Raw genomic sequence first — 19169 nt, 5'->3', positions numbered from 1 at the left:
GAAGGTGTAATTCTCGAACAATTCTCTACAGTGCAGTAGTTAATCACACAGTTGTAGTTGGTTTGTTTTATCATGGAGGCGACGTGGTTGATAGCCTATCTGGCACAATTTTGGGCAGCGTCATAAAACCTAAGAGAGCGAGAGCGACCTAGTCGTAAATGAAAATTATTTTTCAATATAGATTTTGGAAATCCAAATACTACAGTTTGAAAAACCAAAATCAACGATTTTAAGACAGAACAATTGCAATTTCAAGAGTAGTTTGTCACTTCACCAAAGCTATTCAACTTATTTTTATTCTTTATGAAAGACCTTTTTGTTGATTTGTTTTTATCGTTTTACACCCTTCGGTTATAAATATAAGATTTTTTTCTTTATAGATTCATTGGATTGCTGATGTATTTAATCTATATTATAGATAAGATACATTTGTTATTCAATAAACCTGAATTTTTTTTTCTTCTTCTTATATTTAAAACAGAAGGGAGTATTGAATTGTACGAGGAACTGAAAAATTGAAGGTGTGGAATTGACGAGGATGAATACCTAAAAAGCACATTTCTTTCATTAAAGTTTTCTTAACTTCCTAATTTAACAATCAAGTTCGAGACATTAAACAACTGTTTTAGGTGAGACAACATATACGGTATGTTTGATTTACTAAAAAAATAAAGGACAAGACCAAACAACTTCAGTTGTATGGTGTTTGATTTATAAAATTGTTTATGGGACAAGACAAAGTAGAGGCAAGAGACATGATAAAAACTAAAATTTTGTCCCTCACTAAACCACATCACAACTTTTAGTTCCACGTACAATTTGTCTAAAATACCAAAATAGTCTTTTGTCCATAAAATTTTTTATAAGACCAAAAATTATTCAATACCATACAAATTTGTCTTGCACTGTTCTGTCTTTTATTGTGATGCTCTATCTTGTGATATTTTGTCAATTACTTGATGTTTAGCTTATCAAACGCATACATAGTTTTTACATTCAATTATTTTTTATTTTGTTTTTGTTGGAGGTATTTTTGGTGTTGGTTCCTTTTTTAGGGTTTCCTGCTTTCTACTCTTTTAATTTTTTACTTGCACTTTGCTTTCAAGCATCAAGAATATACTTGTTTTAAATGCAGGGGGTGAGAATGTTTTGGGTGGCTATCTTTTGCATTGGTTGGCTTGTTATGCTCCCATTTGAAAGAAAAATATATTTTTGCCATGTTTTTTTTTTTTACTCAAACCAAGTTACTAACTATTTTATTATCAAGGAAATCATGATTTTCTTTGAAGTGTTCAACCGTAAGCCGATAATCAGGATGAGGTTTTGTGTTTGATATCTTTCTTAGACATTTGTTTCTATATATCTGAGTTTTGAGTTTGTTATAGGGTTGTGCTTAAATTATTTGCTTGCATGTGAGAATTTGGTCGAGGCATTCTAGGCACTTTTCTCATGCGCTCCATCACTTTGTCACCATATTTAGCCTAAATTGCATTTCCTTGATTTCGAGCTGAAAATTTAATAATATAATAAATTAATTTACGGAAATTCTACTTCTCGCAAGAATTTGCATTGCAAAAACGTGACGACTTCTTTACACGTTGAGACACTTGTAACTGCAGCACATGTTTTCCTTTTATCCAACGTTCTATTTTTTCCACTAATAAGTAAGTATCCAATGGTAACAACAGTCAATTCGCGAGACCTTCGTGATGTATTGTTTCGCTGGAAATAGCATTGCCGATTAATTTATGTGTGGTAATCTTTATCCTCAATTCTATAAAATATTTTAATTATTTTGTTGACTACAATTTTGCTACACCTTATTATGAGAATTACTTGACGGTGGTAGTTTGAAAAACCATGTGGCTTAATTAAGTTTTGTGGCATCAAGCATTGCTCACATGACCATCTTTTGAAATCACTGTATTATCATTTTGTATACTATATGATATGATAGTAATTAATTATGCAGGACGGCACATATAGGGATTCAAAGTTCAAAATCCAGGTTTGATTTCACATGGAATGTGGTGAAAAAACAGGATTTAAGGATAAAGTATTGCACTGAGGCACATGGAATTGTTGATGCATGGTGGAACATCTCCAAAGCTAATAGGGTAGCAATAGCACCTTCTCCACGCTATGAGTCATGAATAAAATTAGTGCTTGTTTGGTTCGATAGTGTGAACTCCCCAATTTGAATTCGCATTGGTCAAACTTGATTTGATCACATTTTTTAATGTTTGATTTTTATATTTAGAATTAATTTTAGTTCTAGAATCAATTCTAAGTTGAAACAACTATTTGTAACTTTTACATTGTGGTTGAATCAATTCTAACATTTTGATTTTTTATATGCTTGTTAATTGTGACGCATGAGACTCATGAGGCGAGGAGTGATAGTTGATGCGCGATACATGTTTAATGAACCGTTTAATGACATGCTTTTAGGAAAAGGGACACACCAATGAACGAAATTCACATTAGTATGAGAGTGATCATGAGACCGGACAAATATGTGATTGTATGGTTGAATGATCGCTTATAAGAATTGATTGATATTTACTTATACCAACAATATGTATCTTTTTTTTCGCTAGTCCAAAACATAAGAGTTTCATATTCAAGTGTGATTGATTTGAAGCACTTTTGAGGCTAATGACTTGGAAAGTTTTGAGAAAAAGTGTGAGTGAGGACAAAACACACGGAAAAGATGTGTGGTGGTTTGTGGGACATTTAAAATACTTGAAGTTGTTGTAGATGTTACATTAATACTTTGTTTGGTAATTAAGCACTCAAAAAGCAATTTTGATCTAAAATTTCTAAACAACATAAATTTATAAAAAAAAAAAAAAAAAAAAAAACTATTTTATTCAAGTGCAATAAAAAACTAATTAAATTACATTCAACTCACTTTTAACTAGAGTTAAATTAAACAAGATTCTAAATTATAGGTTAGACTCCGTGACTAGAGTTTAAACCACGACTCTTTTAATTCTGTGTAAGTTTTAAAAAAATTAAAGGAATTTTGATTTCAGTATTTATGTCCTCTGATTGTGGAGACATATTTCTTGAAAGCCCATAACTTTGCCAAAGAGTCATTGGACTTTGATTATTTAAGACTTTGATTATTTGGCAAAGTTAAAGACTTTGATTAATTTTTTTAAGTTGGGAAACAATTGTAAACATTTTGGGAGAGTGAAAATCATGAGTGTCTTGTTCATCGGTGAGATTGGGAAAATGGATAGAAATTAGGGTTGCTCTTTGTGAGCTCGTTGAAGCTAATTTCTTGTAACCCATTTATATCTCTTTGTAAGAACACATTGATAGTGGATTGGAGAGATCAATCTCTCCCCCAGATTAGGTCAAGTTGGACCGAACTGGGTCAACAATTTCTTGGTGTTGTTATCTTTTCTTTTGCTCCCTTTATCTTGTTTATTCTTTTGTTGGATTGTGGTTTTGCTATGCACTTGTTGTTGTTGGATTGCTATGCACTTGTTGTTGTTGGATTGTGGTTTTGCTCCCATTATAAGGAACACTTTCTTCTAAGAAGTCGGTAAAACCATCAACTCTTATACCACATAGTGGATTGTGGAACACTTTCTTTAGAAGAAAGTCTTTTGTTGGACTGATTATCCAGTTCGGTCCAACCTGGCCTACTATGGGGAAGAGATTTAGATTTCTCTCTCCAATCCACTATCAATGAGTTCTTACAAAGAGTTACAAGAAATTAGCTTCAACAAGCTCACAAAGAACAAACATAATTTCTACCCATTTTCCATATCTCACCAAAGAACAAGACACTCAATGATTTTCACTAATCCAAGGTGTTTACAATGTTCCCAACCCAAGAGAACTCTAATCAAAGACCCCAACCCTAAAGTTACCTCCTTTGATTTCCCAAGTTTTCCTCTCTTGAAGCTCTTTGTCAAAAAATGAACTGAAACACTTAAATAGTGATCTGATACTGTCAAAATCGTGTCACGATTGATCAAAATCGTGTCACGCATGCCAAAATCATGCACGACCAACCTTATCCTCAAAACGTGTCAAGCATGCCAAAAATCGTATCACGATTGATCAAAATCGTGTCACGATTAAACACCAGGAAAAATCATGCCCACTGCCTCAGAAATCGTGACATGCCATAAGAATCGTATCACGATTCTTCACTTTCTCAAATTCATATTTTTGAGTCAAATAGCAACATAGTAGTTATGCATTCATTGTAATTAAATTCTTCATCCTATCAATTCTAAATTCAATACTCCTTTCAATTTATTTTTTCCCTTGATGGCCTCTACCATGCTTCTCAATATGATATCAAGGTCATGACATCCACGTCTATGAATGCTCTATTTTCCCTTTCATTCCATTTTTTCCCCTTTTATTCCATCTATTTTCTTCTTTATCAAAGGATCATTAAGATAGTGAGTATAGCTCTTTTTTTTTGTTGGTGCAAAGAGTATAGCTCATTTTATTTACGTAATATTTGATTTTTTTTTGTTGACATATTTTCTCTTTTTAGCTCCAACAATCACTTTAGAGAGGATTATTGTGCATAAATCAACTGAAAAATTCTTGAGCATTGATATTTGATTCCTTCCCATATGTTGGGTATAATCACATCAAGAAACTCCACAACAAGTAATGTTTCGAATGAGTGGAAACTTGTCTCTCGTGACACTACAACAATCAACACACACGATGTGTCATTTTATGCTTTCATTCCTATTTTGGCTAAATATTTTTCATTTACTTGGTTTTTTCACCCTTTAGTGCCGATCGAATTCTAAGAGTTATCTTCGACTGCGCCCACTTTAGTTCCAAATTTTTTCCTATATAGCCAACAATATATTAATGCAATATTTTATACTAAGAAAAATAAATAAGTTTTTTTTTGAAGGAAAAAATAAATAAGTATTTCCTTAAAAAATAAAAAATAAAAAAAATAAAGTATTAAAATTTATTTACATGATTTGGTTCGATTTTGAAAGAATGATCCAAAATTTAATCCGACTTGAACGGTTTTCATAGACGACATTCAAAAGCTTATAATAATATTCAATTTATACAATTTTAATTTTTTTATCGGTCTACGATTTTATTTTAGATTTATTTAAATATACATAGACTTTATCATGTGTTTCAACATGACTTCACAGGTCGGAGAACCACAAAGAGCAAGCTTTGTAAGCACCGAAAATAGTAATTTTTTCATTAAAAATACCGGCGAGATACATTAATCATGCAGGAAAAAAAATCACATTGATTATTATGATTAAAAGATTAATGGTGATTTTTTTTTTGGTACGAGATAATAGTGATTTTTAAATTCCTTCAAAAAAAAAATAGTGATTTTTAAATAACAATAACTGTATTGTAAATACACGAGATATGAAAACACGAATATGATCAAAAGGTGAAAGGGCAGTTAATCACGGGTGGAAATACTAAAAATAAGGCAAAATCAACACTGTTTAGGAATGGTACTTTCCCTATAAAAAAAAAGGAATGGTACTTAACTACTTATGGGATCCAAAAGTTTGAAAGAGACAAAATCAAAAATGGATTAAAAGTCAGCAAGATAAATGTTATGTAGCCTAATTAATTTTAGAAGTCAAACTCAAATTGTGAATACATTAAATACTCTTTCTTGTTTTTTGGAATAACGAGGCATAAAAAAGAAAATAATTGATAAAGTTTTATGTAGGTAAAGTAAAATTTTAAAGTTAGTGTTAAATATATCATTCTCAAAATATGATTTCTTTTTTGAACTTCTTGACAACAAGTGCCTCATATCAAAAAAGGAAATAAAAGATTAATGTTTATGAAGAAAAAAAGTCAAATTTTAAAGTTTTTTTTTTTTTGGCTTTCGCATCGGTTTCCGACCCACTAAAGGTGAACGACTAATCCGGCTCATGCGTAGAGGCATGCGCACTGGCCAAGCGTTGTTCCTCCTAGGAATCGAACCCGGTATTCCCCGGGTACGTCCTTGAAAGAAGCTCCTTGCCACTGAAGCCCAAGCAACTTGGTTAAATTTTAAAGTTTTTAAGGTATTCAATGTATTATTCTCTTTTTGAGAAAATTGAATATTATTCTCTAACAATCGCCAAACACATTTTTTTTTTTGTGTCAAATTGCCAAAGACGTTTGTTAGCCCCTTTATATATTTTTATTTGTGTGAATAAAAGAGGTCGTGTCCTAATGAAAGTACTAAAACCTCTAGAAAAAGCAATACAAGCAGCATTTGCTAGCATGGATCCACGCTTTTTTTAGATGAAACATGAGTACATTTAATGGTTCCCGAATCATCAAAGATATTACTTACGTATTTTTCTTTTCACATTAACATATTTGTGTTTTTTGTAAGACATCTAAATATTTGTTTTTGCATACAACAAAATTTCTTGATTGATGTACAATTTAATATTTTTTATGGATTGAAAATTAGACTTTTGTGAAACTTTGAATATATATTGGGTAGAATTAACATAAAATAGACCTCCTTCAAATACTAAATTGATTAAATTAACATATTAAAAGAGGCTATTTGTTAAAACTTTTTAAAGAGAGGCTATTTCTTATAGCAAACTGTAGTTTTTACTTTCAAAACACCAATAACTATAATTTACAATAAAAAAATAGCCTCTTTTACGTATTACTTTAAAATCAATTAAAGAAAATTCTCATATAAACAAATTCACCAATATCATATATCTTCCAGTGCATATTTTGATTATTTAAAGTTAATCTATGCAATTAGACACTTTACAAAACTAAACAAATATATGTAAATAAAATATTGTTGACTTTAATTTTATAAACATTAAAAAAACACCGTCGTCATATCAAACTAATGTAGCGATGTATGATAAATGGATTCGTTGAATTTGTCCTTAAAAAAATGATGTAATGTTCTCGTGTCTATCCCTACACTACTGGTGGGTGGCATCAAAATATTAAATGTGGGTATGTGTGGCCCTTACCAAAAATCCACTTCTCACTATTACCCTTTGACATTTTCACAATGTCAACCTAACCTAATAACCAAAAAAACTTGTTTCAATAAGGTCAAAATAACAACAGAATCAGAATAGTACACAACAAGTATCATACTCACACTATGATGCCCTCCCTCCAATTATTGTACTAAAATATTTCACACATTTTTTACCAAAAGAAATTGACACTTTTTTCCCTTAAAGAATAGTTACAAATTAAAGAAATAAAATATTAGTTTTTATTAGTAATGAATTTGTACTTAGTGGTTAAGAATTTGACCAATGGCTTTTACGTACGAAAAAAATTAATCTTTCACGCGGCTAAACAAACATAAAAACTTTGTATTGATAACATGGTAAAAAAAGATTTAATAGATCCAGAAGTCTAGCTCAATAAAATGCCGAAATTGTTAGGTCGGATGCTATGACCGGGATTCGAATCCCAGTACCTCCATTTATGTGTGTGAATTTATAATGGCTTTATCATTTCGTCTATCTACCAAAAAAAAATTAATAGAATAAGAAAAATTAATGTTACTACATCAATCATGTTATTAATTGGTGGTGCATTCATTATAATTAAAATGTAAAGTGAAAGAGGATGCAAGTAATATTAATCTGATAACACAATTAGGACAAAATAATTAATATTATATTTAAAAAAATAAATTAACCATTTCTTTGGTACAACAAGTGCAATTAGACACCAAATTTTAAGTCAAAGCAGTATGAAATTAGGTTTGTAAGGCATGTTTTAAACTATATAAAGAGTGTCTCACCTTCAGGATGAGCCATATAAGGATTACAACGTTAATAAGTAATTACAACTAATCATTATGATTTGTTTTTTTAAAGGAGCTAATTGATCATTATGATTAATGAGCACAAATTAATTCTGATTTTACTAACCTATTCTAAGAAAACTAATAATTATAATTAATTTCCGATTCACACCAACTTACTAAATGTATATACAATTTTTAATATTGTTTTAATTTGAGGGAAAACAATTTTAATCTTTTATCTTATGAGATGTACTTGCGAAATTATAATACGATGTCTTAACCAATTGAGTTATGTTAATGGAGATATAACGATGTGTTCATAAAGTAAATTATAATATTTTTTTGATAGATAGATAAAAATGAGAATGACCATTAAAAATACACGGCAAAATTACACTTTTAGTCCCTTAACTTTATTTTAGGTATCAATTTAATCCTTTATCTTTTTTTCATTTCAATTTTATCTTTTTGATCCATTTACATATGAATTTTTAAGCTTAAAATTCATGATTTTATTTTCTTATGGTCTTTCAATCTTCAGATCTATGATCCTTGTTTATGTTTGCATAAGAATATTTAGTTGAAGCTTGAAAATGTATATGAAAATAGACAAAAAGGACCAAATTAAAATGAAAAAAAGATAAAGGACCAAACTGTTACTTGAAATTAAGTTAAGAAACTAAAAATGTAATTTTGCCAAAATACACATAAATAGATGAGCCGAGATTCATAGTTCGATTGTGGTGTTGAGTCTATCAATTTTTATATTTTGACCAATTTAGCTAAAACTTATGACAAATAAATTATAATATAATATTATTACTAGTTCCGTATAAAGTTTGTACATTAATTAAAAAAGTAATAAAAAACATAGACTAAACTAAACACATTTCCAAAGTTTTATATACAAACAAATTTCCATTAAGAGATTTAATATTTCTCTAGGTAGACTTTTGTGAAAACGTCCACTTTCTTGTTTATATATCCCTTGTCTTTTCCCATTTCTTGCATCTTATCATCTCTCTCTAACTCTCTCTCTCTCTCTCTCTCTCTCTCCTCAAAAGTCAGCGCCTCTCTCTCTCTCTAAACAGAAACAAACACTGTACAAAACAGACACTTTCAGACCTTGTCTCTAACGGTTATGGAGGTAGATTGGGATCTACATGCTGTAGTCAGAGGCTATACCAACCTCACCTCCTCCTCTTCCTCCTCCACCACCACCTCAACAACCACCTTAGCCACCTCATCAACACACTCTTATAATAATAATAATAATAATAATAACTTTTTCTCTATTTATCCTACAGAACAAACAAGTCAAGTTTTTTCACTTTCAAACCCCTTTGAAACTAAAAGTTCCATTGAAGAATTGCATGAACTTTGCAAACCTTTCTTCTTCAAATCATCATCATCATCACAACCTCTCTCTTCTGGTTCTTTCTCTTATTCATCACCATCACCAAAATCACCTCATATACAACCAAAACAGCTTCTGGTTAATAACAAGCTTCATCATCATGCTGCTTCTGCCATCACACCAAGATCCAAAAGAAGGTAAAAAAAAGTTTTTTTTTTGGTTTTTTTATTATACAATATAGAATGAATCAGATTCATTATCATAATCAATTATTTTCTTTCAATAAAAATCATATATTTAGGCATAATTGACTTAAATTTTCCATATTTAGGATTATGCAAATTTAAAACTTTGATAAGTATTAAAAATCTTTCCTTTTTTAGATAATTAGTCATTTATTATTCATGATTTGAGGTGTTAAATGCATGTTTTTGCTAATTATAGGAAGATTCAGCATAAGAAGGTTTGTGAAGTGCAAGCTGAGAAGCTCTCATCAGACATATGGGCATGGAGGAAATATGGTCAAAAACCAATCAAAGGGTCACCATATCCAAGGTCAGTTTTTAAAAATTTAATCCTTTTTTTGGTCCAAAAAATATTTAACAAATTTAAAGAAAAATGATTTTTTTTAGACTTATTAGTATTACCTATTTAAAGAAAAATGTTTTTTTTACACTTATTAGTATTACATATACCTATTTATATCGACTTATTTGAGTTTATTTAGTGGCATAAACACTTGTAAGACAATTTGAGAGAGTTTATGAAAACAATGTAAGACATATCAATAAACTGTTTTTATCTTATTTTCATAAGCTCTCCAGAATAGCTAATGAAAACAACTCATGATATATCAATAAGCTATTTTCAACTTATTTCCAAAACCAACTTATAGAAATAACTTATGCTATATGCACACTAATTAAGTTGTTTATATAAGGCTTAATTAACTTGTGTCTGTGTGATTCACAGGGGATATTACAGATGTAGCAGTTCAAAAGGATGTTTAGCTAGGAAACAAGTTGAGAGGAACAAATCAGACCCATCAATGTTCATAGTTACATACACTGGTGAACACAGTCACCCTGCTCCAACTCACAGAAATTCTCTTGCTGGTTCAACAAGACAGAAGCCATTGTCCCCACAAACTGTCACTGCTGAAGACTCTTCCCAACAACCCTTTACAAAACAAGTTTCATCATCCACATCAGAAGCTGAAGAGGAAGATGTTACAACACTCTTGAGTGTAAAGTCAGAGAGCAAAGAAGATTTGGAAGAAATGATGAATGATGATGAGGAGGAAAATGAATTTGAGTTATCTGATATGGTTGTAACAGATGATTTCTTTGAAGGTTTAGATGAATTGACAGGTTTTGCTGGAAAAACAGTAGCATCATCTGGTGGTGACTGTTTTGGTGACCCTTTTGCTGCTAGTATTGCTCTTCCTGCTTGTGGTGGCCAATGATGTTGCCACCTATAAAGCACCGACATGAACCTTATGTCGGACAGGACACTGACACATTGACATGTCAATTTCGATAATGCTTTGAGAAAATAAAATAATTGAATGCTATGTGTCAGTGTCGTGTCGGATATAGAACGTGTCAAATGCTAAACACAACAATTTAAAGTGTCGGTGCTAGATAGACCTCTGCTGATTTTGGTGGTAGCTGACTCATTAGTTTCAAGCTTTTCCTTATAGAGAATAGGAAATGGAATAGAATCTTTTTGTTTTCTTGTTTTTGTTTTTTTGGTTAGAGGAATTGGTACATTATGGAGGAATATTAACTAACAATGCAATGTGAAGGGGAAGAAAAGTTCAACCAAAAGTATAGTGATAATGTTAAATTTTGATTAGACATTTATATCTTTGTTTATGTTAGTGATTGCTAGCCATACTTTTGGTAATGTACAAACAATTCAGTTTTCAACAGCTTTTGTTTTGTCTATGTAATCTTTTTCAAGTTAGTTGAATTGAAAATGGATTATGAGAATTAATTTACCTAACACTTTTGCGTTGACATTTTATTGTCCATGTATGTTGTTTATGTTCGTTGAATATAAAGTTTGTTGGGATATAAATTGCATAGCACTTTTGTATTGACTTTTGTTGGCAATGATTGATATTGTGTGACTAGTATGATAGAAAGGTCCATAATTGTTGGGTAATATTCCATTTCCAATAGTGTTATGCTAAGCACTAACAATTTTGATTCCATTTTAATACTGAGGCTAGGATTAAAGATTATAGGATAGGATGCGGGGTTAAGGTACATGTTTTATGTAAAAATCCTTATAAATATAGGGGTCACTTTGATTTTAATCTCTAAAAAGTTTTACTTTGAAAGAGACATGCTATTTTTTTTTTTATGATGTGACTTACATAACTGTGCAATTTTTTTAGGGATACATGGCTATGCTAATCATATGCCGACTCACATTAAATAATTATTTTAATAGTAATAAAATTTTGGGTCTTGCTAACCGGTTCCGAAACATTGATTAATGAATCCATCAATTAATGTCACCATTTTTTTATGAAAATTTACTTATTTTGTATGTTTAACTAATACCCCTGTGACACTATTTACCATTCTCCAAAATTTTTAATGAAAATGCTAACAAGTGTGCTTAAAGGTATTGTTTAAGCATAAAAAAAAAATAACTTTTACATAAAAAAATTGTGTAGTTATGATTTTTACATGTGTTTGACTTGTATTTTCAGGACAAAAATTCTTATTGTAGGTTACTTAAACAATTTTAATTAACCAACTAACAAAAAAATAATAAATCTTTAACCACAAACCCTAAACAAAAATCAAAGAACCTAGAGAACTAAAATATTCATTCAAAATTCATAAACCCATCTCCACCCAAATTCTCAGCCTCCATCTCTTCTATCATCTATCACTAGGGTTGGGAATAGGCCAGGCCGGCCTACAGGGGCCTATGGCCTGGCCTGGCCTGACCTGTTTATTAAAAAGACTAGGCTATCAAAAAAGCATATGAAGCCTAATAGGCCGGTCTGTTTATACATGTTAGGCTTCATAGTGGACTTTTTAAATAGGCTTTAAAGCTTTATAGTGAAATAGGCTTTTAAGGCCATATAGTAGTGATAGACAAGTCTTACACAGAAATAGGCTTTGAGGCCTATTAAGCCTATTTAAAAGTAAATAAAATGGAATGTTTAGTGACTTTAATAGTATGTAGGCCTGTAAATAGGCTTTCAGGCTAGTCCAGCTTGTAAATAGGCCAGGCCAGGCCAAAAAAATAGGTCTATGAAAGGCCATAGGCCAAGCTTAGGCCTGCAAATTTTTTCGTAGGTCAGGCTCAGGCCTATCAAAGCCTGGCCTGGCCAAGCCTATTCCCAACCCTATCTGTCACCACATGTTTGGGTTCATCTTTCAAAAGAACAAACTACTCAGCACACGGAGATTCATTCAAAGATAAAAAACAAAACAAGAAAATGGTGATGATAAAGCTACAATTCCCCAACACTAATTTTCAATTTTTTAAATATAATAAATGTTTTTAATTAATTGATTAAAATTGGTTAATAGCAGTAAAATAATAAAATAGGAAATCAAAGTCAATGATTTGAATACGACGATCCTTTGAATGACTCGAACAAAAGATAGTTAAGAACAATCGTCTGATCTAAGCAATCTGATTGATACGACTATCCCTTGAATGGCTAAAACAGATAAAAGTCAAGATCAATCATCTAATCTAAGTGGCCATTTGGATACGACGATCCTCTAAATGGATCAAATTGAAGATCAAGTCATAAAGCTCTAACAACCTTATCCTCTTAATGGTTTTATGAAGAACAATGATATGAATCTCTAAAAGTCCTTCATCAAAAAGAGATTATGTTCAAACAAATTGAGACATTGAGTGAGTAGTATCTTATGATACTTTACATAACTCACTGTGTATTTTCTCATAGTGGGTCAATTCAGTAATAAATATTACTCATAATATTTATACATATGTGAATATTTGATAACTCTTTATTTACGACCTGTGAGATATGGTTAATCACTCTACCTATATAGTAATCTTTATATATGCTTTACTATCACATTTCATATTCAAACTTTTGACTACGAACACTTAAGGAATAATGTTCTTTGGTTGAATGAAGTCTCACGATTAACTCATACTTAATGTTCCATTAAACAGACTAATTATTCTAGGAATTTTATTACTTTAAAAGAAACAAAATGATGAAATGCCTTATATGTTTATATACATTAACAAATATATCAAGTTATTGTAAAAAAAAAAACAAATATGATAAAGTTCATGATACAAAAGTAAATCCGATCAATATAGATTAACTATCAGTGCTTACTCCAAAAAAAAAAATTGATATAAAGATTTTAAGCTGCAATGATTAATTCAAAATAATTTTTGAAACTATAAACACAAGTCAAACCCCCTCATTTCTCGTGTTTCCTACACCTTCATGTATTAATTTCTCAAACATTATGGCACTTAAATAAGCAGAAATTTCTAACACTAGTACTTGTTCAAACTCGACTTTGAGCCCGAGACTATTTAATTTGATAAAAGTTTTGTATCATAAATCATAAAGTTTTCCTTGGTAAAAAGAAGTAGATAGCAGATAATATAGTTGACAGTGGATGAACTTATAAGTGAAAGTAGATAAGATAGCTACTTGAATTTATATTGTTTAATAAAATTAAGGCTTAATTATACTTTTGGTCCTCGTGTTTTGACCTACTCATAAAATTGATTCACAAAATTGGTATTGCCTCTTTAAAATCGAACATTCTTGTCCTCTTATTTTGACATTTTTGACCCTACTTCCATTTTGACATCCAAAAATGCTGATGTGTAACATTTTTTTATTACCAGGCATAAAAAGTGATGATGTGGCAAAATACATGTAAAAATATGGTTATCCATGTCAGCAAATGAAAATTTTAAATAATAAAAAATACATTTAATTGAATCAAATATATAAAAAAATCATTAAAACTTAACTATATGAATTTAATTTTGTCAAAAAAAAAACTATATGAATTTAATAAAAACAATCTTGAAAATAATGATTTTTCTTCTTCAATCTGAAAAAAGGAGACGAGTTCATCATTATCCTCTTCATCTTCATCGTATGACTGTTCATCACCATCCCTTTCAATTTTGAGACAATAACTATTGTTTAGAGAAAATATAGCATAAAGGCATATTCAGGAGCAACTATATTTCACGAAAATTGGGGTTGAGCTATATCTATAACATATCATCAAACACCAATCATGAGCCAAAATTTCTGTATCAACCCCAAATTATTCACCACAATCATATTCATTTCCTTTTCTAGTTTTTTCCTTTGCTATGATGAACCCTTTCATCTCATATCACTGAACCCTTTCGTCAAACCATTTTATCTTCATCTGATACGTTTTTCATCAACACCAAAACAAACTTTCAACACCTACTTGTCTAGATCGGTATTGGTTTGGCTGAAAATGGTAGCTGGAATACATATTGGTCTCAGGACCGTAATATTTTCTTTCCTTTTGTTTTCATCCCTAAATCGTGCATTCTAAGAAGGTCAATCGTCTTTGTCGATGGGTTTTTCCAGAAACATTATGGCTGCCGTGAGTAAAATACATGGATTTAAAAAATATCTTTTTTTTGTTTTCTTCTTTTTGATTGATTTTAAAAATGTAACTGTCAAAACCTAGATCTCAGTTTGAGGTGGAGGTTGGCTCAAGATGTTGAAACATTATAATTTATTTGATTTTGTTTGAGTTGAATGAAAGAGAGACGGCTGAGATCCATTTGTTTTTTTTTTTTTTTTTTTTTGAAGTTGTATTAAACAAATGCGAGGGATGTTTTCTGGGTTCAAATATTTTTGATGGGTTTGATTTTTTTTCTTTCTTCTAGGTTGGCAGTTGAGAAGAAGAAGGATAAGCGGATGATGCTAGTTCAATTTAGGTTGATGATAGTGGTCATGGTCATGAACAAGATGAATTTGGGATGATGATGCCAGACGTGGGCACTTTTCTTTTCTAGGTTCAAGAATTCATTTTAGTGAATAATAAAATATTAATATGATGACATGTATAATTGTTTTTCCACGTATGCATTGCCACATAAGTGTTTCATTGGCCACATCACTTAAAATTTTGACACATCAGTGTTTTTTGGAGGATAAAATGGGGGGTATGATGAAAAATGCAACAAAAATGATATTTGAAGGACAATTTTGCTCTGTTTTAAGGAGGCAAGACCAATTTCGTGAGTAGATCAAAACACGAGGACAAAAAATGTAATTAAACCTAAAATTAATGGTTGAACAATCTGATAAATATAAAATGACATATAAATTTAGTTTTTGTCATCTATTTCATGTCGTCTAGATAAACATAGTTCACTATTAGCTATTGCCATATGGACATTTAGATTATGTGGCATCCACGTGACTCATCAGAATTATTATACACTACTAGAAAAAGCAAAATTAGGGAGGGAAATTTGTGACGGAAAACATAAAATTCCTCATAAATTTCTTGATTGCAAAATTTAGTGACGGAATTAGAGAGGGATTGCATGTTTTTCCTCACTAATTTTTATTTTTTTAGTAGTGATATGATATTATTAAACATATCTTCATTTATCCTTTATGATGGCACTAAACTTAAACTTAAGAAATTTATTTTCATTTTAATCCTTATATTAAGTGGTACTCCTTTCTTCTCATGTTATGTGTGCTATTTGGACTATTTTACCGTCTCAAATTATTTATCATTTTATAATATCAATATAATATTTATTATTTTTTAAACGCTATCCTTATTTATTAATGCAATTGCTAGTATATAGTTTAAAACAGGGCTGTCCTTAAGAATTCGGAGGCTCGGCTCTGAGAATGAAAAGAGGCCAGTGATAAAATCAAAACGTATTTTTTTAAAAAAAACAATGATCTATTTATATTTTTTAAAAGATAAATATAAGGTGCCGTATATATGCGGTACACCCAAAGGTGAAAATGACTACCTTATACATGAGGAACCCCCACCTAACACCAAAAGCAAGATGACCTAATTCTAATAGGCCTAAAAGGCTAAAACAAGGGGACAGAAAATGGCTGGGGGTATTAAATTTTTTTTGAAGAGCAGTAGTACTAGTGGGTATTAAAAAAAAATTGTGGCCCATGAGTGAGGGAGGCCCAGCTCTGTTGAGCTGTTTGCACCCCCTCAAGGACGGGCCTGGTTTAAAATAGTAAATGAAGTGCAATGATATTTTAGTCCGTGTTATTTTGCATTGAAAATCGAGATAATTAATCACTTTCTTAAAAAAAAATGAATGCATTCTAATTGAGATACTTAATACAAGAATGTGTGTGTATGAAAGACTAGTATTGTACTTGAATTGTTTTTTACCCAAACAAGATGGAAAATGTGGCAAGTTGTATCAGAGAGAGATGGAAAATGATATTTTGCTATTATTATGCAGCCAAAAGTTTCTCACATGTGTGATGACATCAAGAACATGACCATACCAATTCGTTCAATTCTTGACACTAGAGTTTAGGATCATTTCAAATATGGAAAGCTTGATGTTAAAGATGCATACACTAGCATATCAACCTCCTTTAATAGGGTTTCTTGAGGCAAATCCATTTGGTCTCATCGCATCCCTTTTGCCAAGTCATTGCATTGCTTTTGTGTAGAATATTTCATAATGTAGTTGCTACTAATGATAAGTTGAGAAAGAGAGGTTTGAGTATGATTTCAAGTTGTTTACTGATGTTCTACAGGTGCAACCAAATTTGAGCTCTATCAATAGATTCTCAAGGCTTTTGATGTCAAATGTCATCCTCCTTCGGCTTCCAAAATAATTTAAGTCAATTGGTCATGTCCCTCTTGCAATGCATGAAATGTAACGTTGATAAAGCATCTAAAGGTTGTCCTAAGATCTCAATTTGTGGAGGAACTTTCGAGCTCGCAATGCAAATTTTCTTTGAGTCATTGGGAATTGCCAATGTTTTCCAAGCTGAAATGAAATGTGATATGCGTGCTATATAATTTGCTTCTAGCAAATATTGGACGAATTTTTGGCTTTAATGTCACTCCTATTCAAGCTTTTATCAATCCTTTTTTGGTTCTATTACAAAACCATTGGTCTAATTGTCTAAATATCATTCGAGGATTTCACTTTCAAGTCTCTCGTATCTTTAGAGAAGGTAATAGTTATGCAGACAAATTAGCGAATCATGGTTTCCAAATCACTATTGTGGTATAGTGAGACTTCATTCCAACTTTCATCGTTGGTGACTTGACTCGCAACAAGAATGATCTTCCCTTTTTTTTTTTGCTAATACATTTTTTGATATTGTTTTCTTAGTGGACTTCGGCATCGGCTTTCTTTTTACTTGTTATTTCATTATGCTCTCTTTTTTCCTTAAGTGAGTTTTATTCCTGGGATTTTAATGACAATATTTTAACGAGACAAATGATATCGGTTCTTTGAATTGTATCCTTGAGTTTTGACCTAGTCTTCTAATTTTTTTTGTCTTTATTATTTAATAATAATTGCTAGAGTGTTGCAAATGATAGAAGAGGTTGTTGGGTGTCAACGTAGTTGTGATGTTAGATCTTGTATGATTTTATGCACTATGATTTTAATTTTTTTTCCCTTTAAATAAATCTAAAAAATTGGAAATAACTTATACAATAAAGCAAGGATATGACCACTTTTATTAACAAATGGACAAAACATTTTCAAGAGTCACGTGTTTTCACCTAGAAGAGCCCCACATTAGCGTGAAATCAACATGTTGAGCAGACCAATAAATTGTCACTTTGTGCCAATTTGCTTGTCTGGTTTCTTCTTAAAAAAGGCATCGGACAATCTCTAGTGGAATGGGTCAATTTGCCAATTTGTCCTACAAATATTGCGACTTTGCAGTATTATAGACAAAACCATTAATCAAATTATATTGCTCATTAATTTTGCATGGAAAATAAAAATTATGAGTTATTTTATAAAATTAGTCTTTATTAGTGGTATATTTTCACAAAGATGCTTGAAAATAAAGGAATTCTTTATTCAAGGTAATGAAACATGCATCTTAGCATGTTTATATACAGAAGATTACAAGTTAAGTAGCTACTGCAATACAATAACATAAATGACACATACTATTTGTAACTAACAGCACACTAAATGATTTTAACTAATAACTTAAATTTGATTAATGATTATATGATGATATATATAGATACACAAGTTGTTATGTGTATCACATAGACCAACCTTGGAGATGAGGGGTTGAAATGAAGAAGTTTATTTAGCACATCAACTAGTTCAGAAGATGATGATACTTACTGACATTAGTTAGGTGTATAAGATCATTCTGAATAATTTTGCAGTTGATATGGTGGACTGTTTCTCAGTACTTGGTGAACTTATTGAAGGTTGGATTATGTGCAAAATAACTGAATTGGAGCCATTGAATCTCACAAGTGACATTGGTCAGAGCTCCATAATCAGCCTCAATTAAAGAGCACAAATCCTTGATCTTGAAAGGATGATAAAAAAGTTCATGCAGATTTAAAATGAAGTTTTCCTTGATTACATTTACAGTTTTTATACATCACTTTTACCTTCCTAATAATAATATCATGGAGTATCAAATAAAATGTCTAGTGACAAAATAAATTAGTTATGGTACTGTGAAAAGAAGCCTTGGAAAGAAAATGGACAATGCAAAAGAAAATGCAATCTTGGGCTCCTGAAAAGTGAGAAATGATAACTCAGCAAGTGCTCTATAATACAAAAAGATACAGGACTTTGCTGAGTTGCTCCATAATACAAGCTAAATAAAAAAACAAATCAGAAAATAAACATGATATTGTCTGCAATAACACATAAGTATGCAAAGAAAACTAATTTTACAGTGGAAGCATGTTATTTTTGATAAACTAGAAGGATAGATTAGATCAATAAGTGCATAAATAAATAAAAAGGAACATATCAAAA

The 19169-nt window shown here is 30.9% G+C and overlaps 1 protein-coding gene across 1 annotated transcript; it reads left to right on the top strand.

Annotated features, from left to right (window-relative positions):
* Nucleotides 1-8794: 8794 nt before the first annotated feature.
* Nucleotides 8795-11140, top strand: LOC25500825 (WRKY transcription factor 22). Its single transcript, XM_013589319.2, has 3 exons — nucleotides 8795-9343; nucleotides 9591-9701; nucleotides 10119-11140. The coding sequence occupies exons 1-3, from the start codon at nucleotides 8931-8933 to the stop codon at nucleotides 10609-10611; spliced, it is 1017 nt and encodes a 338-aa protein (XP_013444773.1). The 5' UTR covers nucleotides 8795-8930; the 3' UTR covers nucleotides 10612-11140.
* Nucleotides 11141-19169: the final 8029 nt, after the last annotated feature.

The sequence above is a fragment of the Medicago truncatula genome, chromosome 8 (genome assembly GCF_003473485.1).
Source record: "Medicago truncatula cultivar Jemalong A17 chromosome 8, MtrunA17r5.0-ANR, whole genome shotgun sequence".
Classification (NCBI taxonomy): Eukaryota; Viridiplantae; Streptophyta; class Magnoliopsida; order Fabales; family Fabaceae; genus Medicago; species Medicago truncatula.
Note: the sequence above shows the minus strand (reverse complement) of the source record. Positions and strands in the feature narration are given on the sequence as shown.

Excerpts from the sequence above, each read along its gene's own strand:
- LOC25500825 (XM_013589319.2), top strand. The coding sequence starts at position 8,931 with ATGGAGGTAGATTGGGATCTACATGCTGTAGTCAGAGGCTATACCAAC. Across the intron at positions 9,344-9,590 it reads ACACCAAGATCCAAAAGAAG|GAAGATTCAGCATAAGAAGG; the intron begins GTAAAAAAAAGT and ends TGCTAATTATAG. Across the intron at positions 9,702-10,118 it reads AAAGGGTCACCATATCCAAG|GGGATATTACAGATGTAGCA; the intron begins GTCAGTTTTTAA and ends TGTGATTCACAG.